This window comes from Lonchura striata, chromosome 5, assembly GCF_050655825.1.
Source record: "Lonchura striata isolate lonStrDom1 chromosome 5, ASM5065582v1, whole genome shotgun sequence".
Classification (NCBI taxonomy): domain Eukaryota; kingdom Metazoa; phylum Chordata; class Aves; order Passeriformes; family Estrildidae; genus Lonchura; species Lonchura striata.
In genome coordinates, this window is record NC_140707.1 from 49,890,580 (window position 1) to 49,907,336 (window position 16,757).

The 16,757-nt window shown below is 34.5% G+C and overlaps 1 protein-coding gene across 1 annotated transcript in view; it reads left to right on the forward strand.

The window, feature by feature from the left end:
- The window catches only part of LOC144246477 (uncharacterized), a 61,178-nt gene that overhangs the window by 29,812 nt on the left and 14,609 nt on the right, over positions 1 to 16,757 (forward strand). Inside the window, exon 4 of the mRNA XM_085580501.1 lies at positions 1 to 16,757. This exon is cut by the window's right edge and continues 14,609 nt beyond it. Within this exon, the coding sequence (XP_085436627.1) occupies positions 1 to 34 (34 nt within the window). The 3' untranslated portion in view covers positions 35 to 16,757.

A 16,757-nucleotide genomic window follows, 5' to 3' on the forward strand; every position in this document is an offset into this window, starting at 1 on the left:
AGAGAAGAAGTCATATGTTATGCAGAGGACATGAAGGAGGAAGAACCTTAATTGATGGAGCCAGTTGAAAGAAAAAGGTATGAACTCACTTTATTTATGTATAGGATTACATGTTGAAAAATAATGTTCATGGCGTTTCAGGATTTTGCAATTTTAAAGTGGCGAAGAAAAAGATTTGAAAAATTTCCCTTGTTTGGTAGATGTGTTTTAAAATAAGTAGAAGGGTACTAAAAGACTTGTGTCTTGCTTAGAATGTAAAACGTACTGTGTGTTTTTAAAAATAAATTGCACTTTGTCGACATATAAATTGTATGCCACGATTTAGGTTATTAATATATTCTGCTCACATGAGGTCCCATTGAAATGAGAAGAAAACTAAACAAATACAGTAGGCTTTCTGTGAATGTAAAATTCTGCAGTAGTTAAGGGTTTAAAGTACACACGAACCAGCTCTTTATCACAGACAGAGTCTTACCTCAGTCCTGACTCTACAAACACTTAGGAACAAGCATAACTTTAACTAATTGAGTGTAGTTCTGTTGAGCTCCCACGTGCACAAAATGAAGCACATATGGAACTGGGACTTAGATAAACTTGTATTCAAAATATTAATTGCATATATAATAGGTAGTCATGTGATAACTGCAGAATGTTTAATGAATGAGGAGCTGAAGTAGAACAAAATGCACCATAGTTAATTTTTTTAAGGCTGAGATAGCATGTAAGAAGGGATCTGTCAAACAATTTGTTCTGCAAAAAGTGATGAAACACAAATTAATTTTGGAATAACGCTATCCCATTTTATCATGTTATTATATACCAAGTTCTATCTTTGATGATGGTGCATTCCTAAATGTTTGGTTTTATTTTTAATGTGTTTTGCATTCAATAATGTGAATATGAATCAATATGAAGCATATTCTTGTTTTCATAGTTTATTACTTTTTTCTTTTTTGTGTGTTTTTTGTTTGTATACAGTATTATCAAAAAAACTCAGAATTGGAGCCTTAATACTCTCAAGTTTTTCCTGATGGTTTTTGAGACTGGAAGTTTGCTACTTCAAGTTTCTGTGTATGACCAGCTCCAAAATTACCAAATTATTGCTAATGAAATCTGTAGTGACTAAAGAATGGTAGAGTAGTAAATAAGGATAAGGCTTGGTCAGTTTTACAGGGCAATTTGTGTAGCTTGTTAACTTGGGTTCTCTTGAAAAACACACACTTTAGTGCAGCCAAATGCAAGGTCATAAGGACAAGAATAGGGAATTAGGGTCATACTTTGGAGATTGTATCCTGAAAAACAGTAATTCTGAAAGGAGCTTTACAGTCTTGAAAGATAAGCAACAGAAGATGTCTCTGTAACAATCTCTGAACTTTAAATTAAACATGTTTATCTTAAAATAAAGGCAGTGAGACATTACCAATAATATAGAAAAGAAGTTTTGGGATTAGAAAAATTATACAGAGCTTTTCTGCTCCAGGTAAGTGCTCTAATAAGTGAGCTAGTCAAGTCAGCACTTGCTTTCTCTCTTGGCTGCATGACTTTTGCATTCTTTTCTGCTCAACAACACAACTTCCTGTACCCAGAATGGTCAAATAATCTAGTGGTGAGTTTTGAATCCTCAGATAAGCAATGAATTCTCTTACCCTGACTCTATGTTTCAATAATATAATAAAGAGGATGAAATCACATCTCTGCCTTTTTTCCTTTTATAAAAGAAAGAAAAATCACTGTGCCCCTTCTTGAAAGAATGGATGCATCAACATTTAGGAGGACTCCATGGTTTGGATTTGAACTGGGGGGAAATATCTTCCTGCAGCTCCTGGAGGACCTAAATTCTAGAGAGGGGCAGCTGATTTCCTGTTGACTTAATCTGCGATTCTGCTTCTATAGGAATGTTTTCAGGAATGTTGTGCACTTAATGCACTTAACAGAGCTTTCAAATAATGTTCCAGGGAAGCAAGCAGACATGTCAGTTCCTCTGTGTGTTCTCTCTATTTCTTGACTACTATTTCTGTATTAAGACTTAAAAGAGCATTATGTAGGTTTTGCAGAGACAGAGAGAGAGACGGAGAGAGAGACAGAGTTGAGCTGAATAAATTATCTGTATGGCATATTTCCTGATGCAACAGGATTTGCTAAACAAGAACATGAGAGATCCAGTAGCTGAGCCTTCAGTCTAGGCAAATTAAGAGTAGCTGTAATATTTCAATGTATGGAAATGAAAGTAGCAGATTCTGCAGTGATCTGTTATTTACAGCCTTCATATGACTAGATTTCTTTCTGAGGTATAACCTGAGCTTCATCCAGCCAATTTTGAGCTCGATGCATATATACTGATGAAATTTTATTATCTGTATTATTTAGAAGGTCACGTTTGCTTCCCTCTGCTTTTAAAATATGAATCCACAAATCGTTTTATGGAAATTTTTAGTAATTGAAGTCTTCTGATGTAGTCAAGATTATCTTAAGCATCAAGGATGGCATTATTTCAGGGTACAGGATTAGGCCTTGATGTTTCCCTTTGGTTTTTGTGAGGTTTTGCTTTTGTCAGCAATTTGGGTACCATATAAATATAATTCATGGCCATTGTTAGATTTGCTTATGATTCAGAAGCATTTTCTGTCTGTTAGACAGATATATTCAGAGAATATAAGGACTCCATGAGAATAAGGACTCTGCTCAGCATTGTAAACAGGGGTCTCAGCATACCAGTAACCTAGTCACTAATTATTTTGCAGGCCATGGTGGGAAAGGAATTAAGGAAATTCTTGTGAGAATATATATCAATGGCTTTTGTGAGCATTTCTCAGCTGTGAGAGGCAGGATAAGGGTGGACAAAAATGAGTTCAGAAAGGAATCCCCCAAACTTAAGAATTCACTGATGGACTTAGAAGTCACAAATATATTTTACTGTTCTAGAGATGAAAAAATTCCAAAAAGGCTGTAAATGTTTTGAAAGCAAAGTAGCATATTTTTTTTTAATTTTTTTTTCTTTCTGTTACTTCAAATAATGGGATAAATGTCCAAAGAAGAACTATGATCCTTATGAAAGCACTTTGAATGACCATGAACACAGCAAGGTGATGTTTGTCTAGGCTAAAGAAACTGATGCTGCAGCAAGCAGGATATGAAATGAGATACCAGACTATTAGCCTTGTGGAGAATTAGAAAAAGAATTTGATTTGAGAACGTCGTGAAAGATACCTGTGTTCTGAGTCTGTGCTAGCCATAGTGAATGAAGAAAGAAAGTAGTGGGGAGGTCATGAAGGTTGAAAAGGCAAAGGCTCATGAGATTCTTGTCTGTCAGCCTTGCTGAGCTAAAAGTAATGGCTTCACACCCCTAAGAGAAATATCATCTGACATTTCTGTTGGCACAGAGCAGTGATTAATTATACCATGATTGATTACCATGGAGAGGGAATCTGTACATGCTCTTTGACTAGAAATTACTAGACCCTGAGTAGAAGAAGAAGAGTGAAGGACAGAACCCCTTAAAATAAGCAGGAAGTTGAAGGAGTTAGATGGGATTAGAACTAGGATTGTAGAATCTGTGGGAGGATGGGGTTTGAAGATGAGAGTGGTTTGACTTTTCAAGTAGTCAGCAGGTTGAGGAAATGAAGGTGAATTTAAAATTTATAAATTAGTGAAAATTCTGGGGAAGGAAGTTTGAGAGCTACATTCCCCAGAAAGGAAGAGACCTAAAGTTTAAAAAGGAGCCCATGATAAAATTCTTTGTGGAATACCTTTAATCCTTGAAATCCAGAGAACCAAATTCTTTGGAGCACTGCCATCTGGTGGCACCGGCTGCAGTCGCCTGTTCTCTTTTTCATTGCTGGTTGTCTTGGGCGAGCCTTGAAGGTCAAAGGGGTCATTTACCTGACACTAATATAATTCCGTTAAAGTTGTTCACATCTCATAACTGAACAATTCCCTGAAATTAGATAATCTCACAAATGCAAGTGATCTGTGTGCATGGGGCTATGCATGGTTTCTGTGTAGCAGATAGCAACATTCAAATGGCTTTGTTAATACTTTAAACAGCAAGAGATCTATTCTTTTCCCCTAATTCTGAGCTCTTCTGTGAAAGAATCTTGTTTGACTGTAACAAAGTCCAAAGACACGTACAGTTGTAGGATTTTATGGCAAGTCAGATCAAGAAAGCAATAATTTTCTTGCTGTAAAGTCTTTCTTCCCTATGAAAAATATCCACAGGCTTAAAAATACATTTAAGTTTTCATTCATACCTGCAAAAAAAGAATGCCTTGAAGAGTAGGATGTATCAATTTATCAAGATTTAAACTTCCCAAGGTCAGCTACAATTCTCTCCTGAGACTGCATTAAGTTTAATTAATCAGATAGCAATAGTGCTTTGTTTTTGCACTCCTGTTTAATATTGGCATGCCTGCATGCTCTGCAGGAATCAGTTATCTGAGAGTTAAAAAGCTACTTTTTTAGCTATGAAAACCAGTATTAAGCTAAATATATTTTTAATAAGGCTATATATGATTGTCAAACTTGTTTCTTGCAGATATCCTACAAAAATTTTAACAGGATTTGTAGCTTAATGTTATGTTTGTTAAGTTTCATTCATACAGGAATGCTTGCATCTCCCTGAGACTTCTGATTTAACATTTTTTTACTTGCAGATGGAAATAATATTAGATCAGCATTATTATTGCCTGGAATTTTCCCTCCATGTTTTTCCCTCTTCCAGAAATGAAAAGTCTGATTGTTTTACATTAATTCCCATTTGATTATTTAGGATAAACTCCTTGAATTGAAAACTATTTATGACAAAAGCGCCCTAAAATAAGCCCAGCTCTTTTGCATTGTTGCCTCAAAAATCACTTTTAACCACCAAGTTATACGGAATATTTTTATTGTTTTATACCTTTTTTTATATTGTATAGCTTTATTTGACATTCCTTTTGTACAGACACACATTTTGAAAAGTCAGAACGACCTGTGGTGGGCTAACCCTGGCTGGATTCCAGATGCCCACAAAAGCTGTTTGATCCCTTGCCTTCTCAGCTGGGCAGGGGAGAGAAAATACAATGAAAGTTCATGGGTTGAGATAAAGACAGGGAGATATTTTTTTCCTCCATCTTCTTACATAAGTTATCCCAGAAGTTATCTGACTGTTGCCTTGGCCCGTGGTGGGTCCATCTTGGATCAGGCAGCATTGCCTCTGTCAGACCTGGAGAAAACTTCTGGAAGCTTCCCACAGAAGGCACAGTGAAGCTGCTCTGCTACCAAAACCTTGCCACTAAAACCCAATAAAACACCAAATGTTTAGATATAAAGAAAAACTTGTCAGAAAAGTGCTTGTCAGAAGTTAGAATTTCAGTTGTTGTTTCTCTTTTCCTTAAGAAATAGGTAAGAACTTCCACTTGAAGAACAGAACCTTCCGCAAAGAGTTAACAAACTGGACCTGCTTTTTTTTTTTTTTTTTTTTTTTTTTTTTTTTTTTTTCTGTGTAAGAGCTACAACTTATGGGTTAGTACTACATTTTAAGAATTCCTTTTTAATGCCCAAGTGCACTTCAGAAGGCATTTTGTTTGATAAATCAAGTGGCTGGTTCACAGTTATGTTGAGACACCCTCTCCCCTCTGCCACTTACTCAATATTCTGATCATTTAAATAGATCTTTAAATAAAAATACATTGCAATCAGCAGAAATGAGAATATGTAAGTTCTCTAAAATATACCTCTGACAGAGAAATTGCAACAAACAGAAGTACAACTCTTTAGTTCCATGAATGCACAAAAATCTTCATTACTAATTTAGTGTTTGTAGAAAAACTACCCCAAACCTGACTGACACCAGTAGATGTCAGTGTTGGCATATTCCAATGCGTTGAGAAAAGTCAAGTGTGCCATTTAGCATGCATTTTAATTTGCATACATGTACAGATAGCTGAATATATGAAGCTGACTTTTTTCTTGTTCTGATAAATCATTGATGTTTTAATTTTTACTAAATAGTGCTTACTCTAAATCAAGCACCTTTCAGTTCCCCATGCTCTCTCAGAGTCTAATTAAAAAAATTTCAAAATTATTCAATGCTTCATTTATTTTTAAATTTCTGTTATTATTAGTAGGAAGTGTTTCCCCCCATAAATTTAAGGCAGTTGCATTTTCATTTCTTTGACAAAGATGTTTTATGCCTAGTATTAAAGTGCAAATTAGTGAACTGGAAATCACAAAAATATGGAGAAGTGATACATTTGTTTTTACAAATAATACTTGCATAATAATTAATAACAATTAAATACCAGAGGATAACAGTTATTCTTTCATTTTTTATTTCATCAGGCAATTCAGGGATGGGGGCACAAAGTACAAGGGTGCATAATTCCATTCAGATACTGACTGTATTTCCATATAATACATGTGTACTTCTAAACATTATACAGCATCCTTCTGTCTTTTCTTCTGGTTTCTGAATATGCCTCAATTCAATTTTTTTGTAAATGTCACCACCAGTGGCAAATATTTTTTATTTTAAAATGTAACTTCCCTACAGTGACTAGGGTTATTTAATTGAAATTTCTTGGGACAATTTTTAGGGAAGATTGATTTTAGCTCTCTACAAGCTTCAAATAACTTTTAATTAATTTTTCAGATCCCTTTGTTTTGACACATATTCTGAGATATGCAGATCTTTCTTCCCATTAAATAATATTTTTTTTCCAACAGGTAGTCCCAATGTCACTATTTTCCCTTTACAACTTTATATAAAATAAAATCCAGTCCATTAAAACTAAGGGAGTGTGATATATAAATCTTATTTCAAATGAACATCTAAATAAATTAAGTTTCCTTTTTTTTAACAGACAAGTTTGATTAAAAGATCAGTCTTGGCTCTAGAGATGAACACTTTCAAAGATGAAACAACTTGAAATATGTCAGCTAATTTCTAAGTCAGCATGAAAGAATTGAAGGTTATGAAGAAATGGATAGCTGAGCCAGAGGTTGAGACAGAGATCAGGAAAAACTCCCCTACCAAGCATCTCCTGAATCAAGCATATGTATTTCTTTCTGAAGAAGAAAGAAAACAAAGAAATAGAAGAAAAGAATAAACCCTAGAAAATTAGAAGCTGTAGTTAAAAAATTAAGTAAAGCCTCAAAGATTCTTAAGAGTGTACTGTCTTAATGTGTACTGTCTTTTTAAAAAATAGATTTTAATTGCTAACTATATTACCTAATTACAGGTATTTTTATCATTTTTAATATTAAAATTTTTCAGAAATTAAGCAACAAAAGTTTATTTCTATAGAAATCATATATTTTTTTAATTCAGAGACAAAATGCATAGGACATTTAGTATGTACTGCAATTCAAATGGAAATAGCATTGCTTCATGACATGATGCAAAAAATTTTATCTAAGTATAAATGGATTGTTAAAATGGTCAAACTTTTTCCTCTGAAAGATGAGGGGGAAAGTAATGCTCTTGCCAGTTTTTTTCATATTACTGAAATACTTATGTTCTAAGTTTCACCTGCAAAAAAAATCCCCCAATATTATCTGGTTTTGTATACAGTTACACGTGTATGTATTTTACTTACTCTGATTCTCTTTTCCATTCAGCTTCTCAGTTTTTCTGCTTTTAGGCACCTTTCAACAGATTTATTTTTATGAAAACTTACATGGTAAGTACACTGTTACAGTGAGTTCTGGCTAAGAGAGGAGATCTTTTCCCAGGGTCTTGTTTTAGACTGGAATACTGCATGTTCCTTGCTGTTTAAAGCTTTCATATAAGCTTTTTGAAACCAAGGGGATTTCCCCTTTCTACTATTTTGTAATTTCTTCATGACCGTGCTGTATTTTCTATTTAATTTTCCTTTTTTTTTTTTCCTAGAGGGACCCTTTTATATAAAATATTATAAAATAAGTACATAGCATTGTAAATATATATCTGTGTAAAATATTTTCTCTCTATTCCCTTCTGCTATCACTTTTGTTTTAGTAGGGTTAGCAATTTTTGTGTCGAAGAGAATTTCTGTAAAAGACTTCTGTTTCTTTCACTTTGACATCTCAAAGCAGATATTGAAACTCAATATATCTGAAGGTTTTCATGTTGGATTTTTTCCCAGATAACCCTTTTGGAAATATCCTTGTAAATTCAAGAGCTTTTTTTTCCCACCTCTGGGTGGTGCTGCTTCTGTTTCTATTGTCATGGCCTCTTCCTACTAACTGGGATTTCTCTTTGATACATTAATCTGTCTAGGATTTATTATCATTTAACCAAGTTGGTGATTGTCCACTCTGAAATACTATCCTGTCTTAGGTTTAGCACTACCCTTGTAAACCTAAGTTAAAACCTTTGGAGGAAATAAGCAGACAACTGCGAGTAAGTGCTGAATGTTTGGGGGGTGTGAATAATGAACCAAAAAATTCTGCTTACTTGCAGTTTCCATTATGGTTTTAATAAACATCCAAGAATTTAAAATATTGTCATTAACAAGAAAACTAACATTTGTGGATGTTTGCTGACTGGCAGATAGCAGTTTGATATAGTTAATATGTCTGAGAACCTTTAGTTAATTGTAGTATATTTTTCGTTACATCTGGGTTTCTAGGGAGGCTTCCTATTCACAATAAATTCAATACCAAAGTGGTTTCAGCCATCAAACATTATCAGAGCCCCAGCATCTCTTGTTTGTTAGTTTTTGAAAAGTTTGCAGAAGGGAGAGGATGGAATTCCAAAATTAACTTCTGCTTGCATGTGGATCAGCAGAATATGGAACTATTTCCTTGGTGAAATGTCTCCTCCCACTGGGATTACCTCCGAGGAGAAGGATACTGCATTACTGAAAGAACTGAAATAATGGACTTCCAAGAAGCAAATATAAAAGTAGAACTTGTTGATTCAATGCAGACTGTTCTTCAAAGTGCAACAGTTTGTAGTGAAAACTTAGAAAAAGAACTGAGAAGACTGACTGGGCTATCAGAAAAATAATACCTCTCAACTTTTCACTACTGCAGGCATGGAAAAATACAAAGAATCTTAGGCAAGTTAAGGTCAGGTGTGGATGGCTTGGAAGAAGTTTAATGCCAAGTTTTACTTCTATCTAACAGTATTTTTAAAAATTAAATTAATTATTTAATTCTTCAACAGGTGAAGAATTAGATGTAGGAAAGCTTATAATGAGTGGAATGCTTCTACTTTTAACCTTTGTATGACAGCACAATCCAAGTTGCTTCCCCAAAGAATGAAGATGCTCTTAATAAACTGTCTTTATTTACCCTAGTGGTCTCCAAGCACAATAATACTTCTCCAGAGACCCTTGCTCATGATAAAACACTTGTAAATGGACTTGGAGATAGGATAACAGAGAGGACAGAAAGGTTTTCATTTCAAGTTTTGCATTCCACTGGCAAAAGCGGAAAAAGGTATTTTCATTTCCTGCAAAAGCATAGCAAGCAAGTAAATTAAAAAGCCATGTATTTCCTGTTTATTATGACACTATTATGTGATGCAGTTTTATACAATAATGCTATTGTTTTTCTATATATGTCTATTTTTTCAACACTTAAATTTTCTTTCTAGCGCTACAATCCTGCCATTACTTCTGCCCAAACCTTGCACAACTAGCAATAAATTATTAAAACAGAATAAAAACATTGCTGAAAAAACAGAAATGAAAAGAATATTTTTAAAGTCTATAATTTGAATGTGGAAGCCATAAAATCTTTCAAAGGAATTCTTTAAGCAATGGTTTAGTTGTCCATGTTTGTGAAACCTAGATAGGGAAGTCTCATGTTGTACTTCTGTATGGCATTTTCTTTAACATCTATATTACACACAGCAAGGGAAAACCACATTGGGACCCCAAAGTACTTTGCCCTGTAAATGATGTCACACAGTTAAAGGTTAAACAACATTTCAGCTCTTAAACCAGCAGTTGGTGTTTGGAGCAGCAGTCCTCAGCAGCTGCTTTGGAGTTCATGATCCTTGATAGTGCAAGATTGAACCAGATTTTTTATGTTGCTATTGCTGCTTTACACTTTTAAATTATGCAAATAACATTTCTTATACTAAAATGTAGTACTCCGTTCATTGGAATACCTGGAAATGTGCAGAGAAATGAAACAGTGGAGTACAAAGTGAGCTTGGCTTCAGTTTTTGGTTTTTTGGATTCCTCTCACCTAACAGTTTAAAGAAACAATAAATTCTAAGGAGTTTCAAATTGTGTCCTTCAGTGAGATCCAGCCTTCAGATTTTACTCTATTTTCCTGAGTATGCCTTTACCAAAATGTATATTGTCTTATGGTGAAATTTTCACTCATGACATCATTTGTGTTAAGACTTTTCTTAGGGAAAAAACTTATTTTTCATGAGACTTATTTTAGTCTCATGTAGTAGTACTTATTTTATCCACCTGCAATATGCAGTACTTACCTATTACCTTCCAGACTTCATAAATTATCTGACCAGAGAATTAACTATATTCAAAGAAATTCAGTTATTATTGTGTCTATTTTATTCACTCCAAACTTTAGAAACAGAATGTCAAGGTACTAAAAGGCTAAAACTTTCACACTCTGGCAAATTAGCAGCTACTAATGAGCTTGCATCACTACTTTTTAATTTAATTTCAAAGCTAATGGAAATGAAATAGGAATTAAACGAAAAAGTAATTTAAAAAAATCTGAGAATAAAATAATATATTATTTTTATGCTTGTTTTAGACTTTCAGTCACTAGAAATAACAAGAATGAGGAATAAGGAATAACAAAATATATTACTGCATTTTTTTCATGACAGGATTTTCAATATAACCCCCCAAATAAAGATGCACTTATGAAACAGAATATGTTCCTTTCACTGTTAAGTTTTTACATCTATTCAGGATTTTAGTGCTGTGATCAAGGAAAACCCCAGCAACACTCAGGTGGGACAAAAGTATTTGAATTTTAAATGGATTATTAAAATAATATTAATATAAAGAAGACTGAATATGCATTAAACAATAACAAAGCAATTGCATTTGCAAGGAGGACTGTAATAGAAATAGAGTAAGACTTCTAGGCCATGGTATTCATTGGGGAATCTTTGTATTACTTTAATGACTTTGGATTAGTCCCTAGACCTTAATTTAACTAAGCACAGAACCATGTGTTCAGATCCCACTGGAGTAAAGCAAATATAGAGTCAGTTGGACTTAAGCATGTGCATATTGCTTTGCTCTAAAGAGATGGATTTATATAGATGCTCAAAGTGACAGATGCCCTTAAGGATTACATAGTTCTGTGACTAATTTTCACTGGTTGCCTAGACACTTCTAGTTTTAGCATTATGCTGAATTAATATTTTCCATTAAAAATGTGAATTATGAATAAGAGGAATATTTATTTTTGAATTATAAGGATTATTTAGAAGTTTGACTTACAAAGACTGAAAAAATTTTATATAAATCATAATAAAATATATACTTCCCTACTAGAAAATGTCTTCTTTTTAATATTATGATAATAATATGGCTCTTATGAAGATTTACATTTTTCTATATTCTTTTCTGTATCATTGAAAATGTAAAAGAGAAATAAAAGCAGATGCTAAATATCAGATTACAATACTTGAATTTAGAAATATCTGCTTGCATTGTCCATGGGATGCGGGTGTCTGAGGAGCCATTATCACCAAGGACCCTAACCAAGAAAGGCTTTTCTATAACAGCTTTTTTTCCATAAAGACTTTTCTGTATTGTGTTGTCATGGTAAGGTTTTGGCAGAGGAGGGGGTTACAAGGGTGGCTTCTGTGAGAAGCTGCCAGAAGCTTCCCTCACGTCTGACCTAGCCAATGTCATCTGGCTCCAGGATGGACCAGGGCCAGCCAAGGTAAAACAAGGCTAAACAGACAGTAAGTGTTTATTTTTGGGTGGAATTATTTGCCCTCCTCTCCTTGGATTATTTGATTAGATCTTCATCAACTGTAATGGAAAGACAGACACCTACCATTTGTCGTATACATCTACAAATAGACGCCCTAATTCAAACATCTTGTGCTGGAAATGGTCCCTACCCAACCAGAGTCGAAGTGGCTACGGAAGGAATCTTTGTGTGTCATCCACCTGCCAACCCATCATATTCGTCACAGCACCTTGCAAAAATTTCCTGTGACATAAGGTTCCTGTGCTGCTAAATTTCTCAGTGAGCTGCCTCTGTGTGCTTCTGCTTTCTACCTTGGCAGTGAAGTGAAGGCACTACAGGGCACAAAAGGCACCATGCAGCTCCAGGCTGGGAGCACACAGCTGTTTTCTGAGACAGTGCTAGTTCCTAAGTGCTAGAGCTCAGCTGACAAGTCAAACTGAACTTGGGCAAAATGTATTTGTGCTTAGAGTGCCAATGGATAAAGAAAAATAGGTGATTACAGCGACTGAAGGTCAAGCTTACATTGTGAAGACACTAGTTGCTCTATAAATAAAGCATTATAAGTTGTTTATTGTTGTCACTCTCCAGGTAAAAAGTCACCTGAAGTACAAGCACAGCTGCAGAAAAGGTGTGTATTACACTGAAACAGATTGCATGCAGAGGTTGTGGAGCCTCCATCCTTTGAACTCTGATCATTCTCTACTGCACTGTATTTTCACATTATTTTTGATAATAGTTTGAAAGAATGCGAATCAGCTGAGAAAGGCTTTTCAATAGTTAGTATTTATTTACCTGTTATGATTATGTTTGAGACCATACCAACAACTATGATAAAAATTTACTTGGTTTAATTTCATTAATCAGAAAGTATGTGTATAATTTCCACCTAAATTGCTCGGATGTTATGATGTAATTAAAAAGATGACTAAGTAAGTTTGCTGATTAATGTGTGTTTCTTCCAGTCTCAAAATTGAAAGAATATGTCATTTAGAAGGTAAAATGTTTCATATAATGTGTGTCATTAACAGCTGAAATAATCCCCAATCTAAATGAAAATATGTTGAGAAGTTGTGGGAAAGGACAACACTTAACAAGTGTTGTATTTTTTTGAGTTTTTGTGTGTATGGGTTGAGATATATGGGTGGCTAGAAAAAGACATTCAGGTAGCTTAAGTTGAATACATACATGGAATTTAATGTGCGTGGTCTTTGTGGAACAAGCTGTGAAACTGTATTTGCCTTTCATAAGTTTTCCTGTTGGGAATAGGCATGATTCATAGAGCAGAGGTACTGAATCAGACTTTCATCTTCGTCTCAGTGAAAATCAACCCTTTTGTTCAGGCTCATCATCACTAAGATATATTCCTCCATTGCTGCTTTTGTCATTGCAGCTAACATGAAACTCGGCAAATTTGGTTACAGAGGCAGATTTCTTCCAGTAACTAAATCTACCACTTTTTATTGAAATAAAGTTTCATTATGTGGCTTTGACATCAGTTGATTGCACAGCTTATGATCTTTCCTGAAAGGATTTTTTTAGATTTTTTTCTTCACAGTGGCTGGTATGGGCCTGTATTTTGGATTTGTGCTGAGTACAGCTTGATAATAAATGATTTTGTTATTGCTGGGCAGGGCTTACAGAGAACCAAGGCCTTTTCTGCTTTCCATACTGGCACCCAGGCCAGCTGGGGGTGCTTGGGAGGTTGGGAAGAGACACAGCCAGGCCAGCTGACCCCAAGTGACCAAAGGGATACTGCAGACCGCATGACATCATCTTCAATACATAAAATGGGGGGAAAGCGGAATAAGGGAGGATGGCTGGAGTGATGGCATTTGTCTTCCCAGAAAACCGTTCTGCATAATGGGGCCCTGCTGTCCTGGAGATGCTGAACACATGCCTGCCATGGAAAGCAGTGAATTAATTCCTTGTTTTGTTCTTGCTTGCATGTGTGGCTTTTGTTTTCACTATGAAACTGTGTTTTTCTCAACCCATGAGTTTTCTAAGTTTTACCCTTCCATTTCTCTCACCAGTCCTGCTGGTGGGGGAGTGATTGAGAGGCTTTGTGGGGCATGACTTCTGGCTTGGGTTAAAGGACAACATTTCCAGAAACCTATTTGGAATGGCAGTTTTTCTTGAAATTAAAATAGAATATCTCACCATGGATGATCTGTTTTACAGTAATTTGGAATATAAATTTCTACTAATAGCTTTTAGAAATACTAATTTCACCACATTGCTATAAAAAAGATGTGTTACACTGCAACACACAATAGGGAGAAATCCTTTGTGGCTGTGACATAATTCAGGTATCAGAAGAGCTATGTCAGGTCTGATCAGACTATTGTGGTTATGTGTCTCTATGAACAGTTTCACTGTTTGTAGGTCTTGCTTTTTTACCTTTAATATTGACTATTATATTACTAAAGCTAAGTTTGTGAAGACCAAGGTGACAAAATATTTATTTACTGTTTTTCTGCCACATCTTGTTCTTTTTGCTTGTTTATTTACCCTACTTACTTTTGTGGAATCATCTCAAGTGTATCAAGTATAATGTACAAAGTATAAATATATGTGTGTCTTTATTTCTATGCATGGTTTATCATGTTGATGAAATTGGGGAGTGGTTTATATAATTTTCTCCATGCACACAAAGTTGAAGTTTGCTTGCAGATTGTGTTGGTGGTATTTTTGCTCCCTTTCTCCTGCTCCACATGCCTTTTTCAGTGCTCTTTTTTATTATTGAAGAATTGTTTATTGATGAAGTTGATAAATTATGCATGATTCTATGGCCTTTTTCTTTTTTTGACCTCCTTATGAATTACCTGCTGATGGGTTGTGAGATAGTGGTACCCTCATCATGTATAGTGCATCATCAAACTGAAATTAGAATGAAGAATGGTCTAACCTTTCCCTTGAATCCTTTTCTTGTAATATTTACTGTAGATTTTCTTCAGCTTAATCTCTTTTGAATGCCGTTCAAAAACAGATACTTAAAAGTCTTTTATCTTCACATTTAAAAACTGAAGCCAGATGCAACAACTTATGACTCACTATCAATAAAGTGACAACTTAAATAAAATGGCCTATGCTAATCTGTCATCTGTTTGTAATTTTTAAACTATGGGTATGTATATCTATTTTTTTTTAATCCTTAAAATCCAAATATTTATTATTTCTATGGTTGGCTCTGTGGCCTTAAGTTTTAGAGATTTAATCTTCCACATAATACTCAGAAAATAGCACGTGTCCTGTTGTATTTCCAATCTCAGCCTTCAGCATTGCTCTTATTCACGATTCAGGGACCATGTTAGATTTGTTAAAAGAAATGGGAAGTAAATGGAGGATTTATTTGCACAACAGAGCATGAAAATTTCAAGTTTAATGATCAAAACTAACTGCATTCTTTGAAACAGATTATCACTTCCTCTTTTTTTCTTCAAATTTTTCTTCCTAATTTATTTTTTACCCTAAACAAAATTTTGTATTTTATAAACATTTGTAAAAGTGGTCTGAAATATTTTGTCATTAGAGGCTCTAAAAAATTCCACTGGTAAATTGCAATTGCATTTTGCAACTTCAATTTCTCTACTAGTAGGGACTACAGTAGGTTTGTGATATGCTAAATTTTGCTCAGCTCGTGATGGGTCAGGTATTAAACTCTGAGGTTACTTCCCTTGCTGGCAATAGATTCAGTAAAATTTCATACTGGGGATTGTCAATGTGCTTTTATTTCTCAAATGCAGTTTAAGGGTCGGTAGCTCTTGTCCCTTGCTCTGTGGTGGTATTAATTCTTTATGGATTTAAAATATGATAATCTGAGGTCTATTTTTTTATGCATTTATTTCCTTTCATTCTCTTTTTCTATAAAATCCTTTTGATAGACTCTAGTTAAGTATACTTAGTTACTAAGTAATCTGGGTTGCATGCAGGCTTTTCCTCCCTCTAAAATACTGTGTGCACAGGGGAAAACAGACACACTGGTTGAGTAACAGAGAATGCAGTACAGGACATGTTGTCAAAAAAAAAAGGAAGCAAGGAAGATATTTTCATTTGAATTATTTCCCTGTAAGGGAATAAGAAGTTATGAATAATCTTTCACAGAATAGTAACACACACATGTACACCTATCGACTGACTGTTAAAGCATTTTCCTTGTATAATTTAGACTTTCTGGATGTGATGCCCCACCAAAATAATCAAGCACATATTTTAAATACATGAAAATCAAAGTAAAGTGGTACTTTTTGAAACAAAGTGGGAAACTATCTTATTTGTAGGAAAATTATTTGGGGGTTTTCAGTTGTTTTCCAGCAGCCCTTCACCTACTGGCATCCATGAGGCTTTCAGTTTTACAAAATTTTTATATAAGTCTGATTTGCTTACCTCTCAAGTCAGAAAATATTTGCGTAGTATTAGTATTTCTAGTTTAATGATGTAGCCTAAGAAAGAATGTGACAAGCTGTGGCAGGGAGATAGATAGTCTATGAGAGAAAAGTAAATGACTCAGCAGTATTTCTAAAATTATAAATTATTAATATAATTGAATTTCTCATATCTTCAAGATGTCCTCCTTTGTAAAATAAGTAGACAAAACCTTTTTTAAAATAAAAACCTACTGAAAAAATCTTTATCTTCCCTTTGGAGTTAGCATCAGCAATATAGCTGCCTGTAGCTTACAGAAGAATAGTATAATAAAGAAAATTGACATTGAAGTGACAAATTGAAAATTTCAATGACAGTAAATAGAACAAAAGCAAATGAAAACACTATGTTCTCAGCTGAACTCTAGTGTCAGCCATTTTTCTGAGTTTCAGATACTTTGGGTGTTTTGGTGTATGCTTTAATGGCATCTAGGTTAAAAGTAGAATATTACT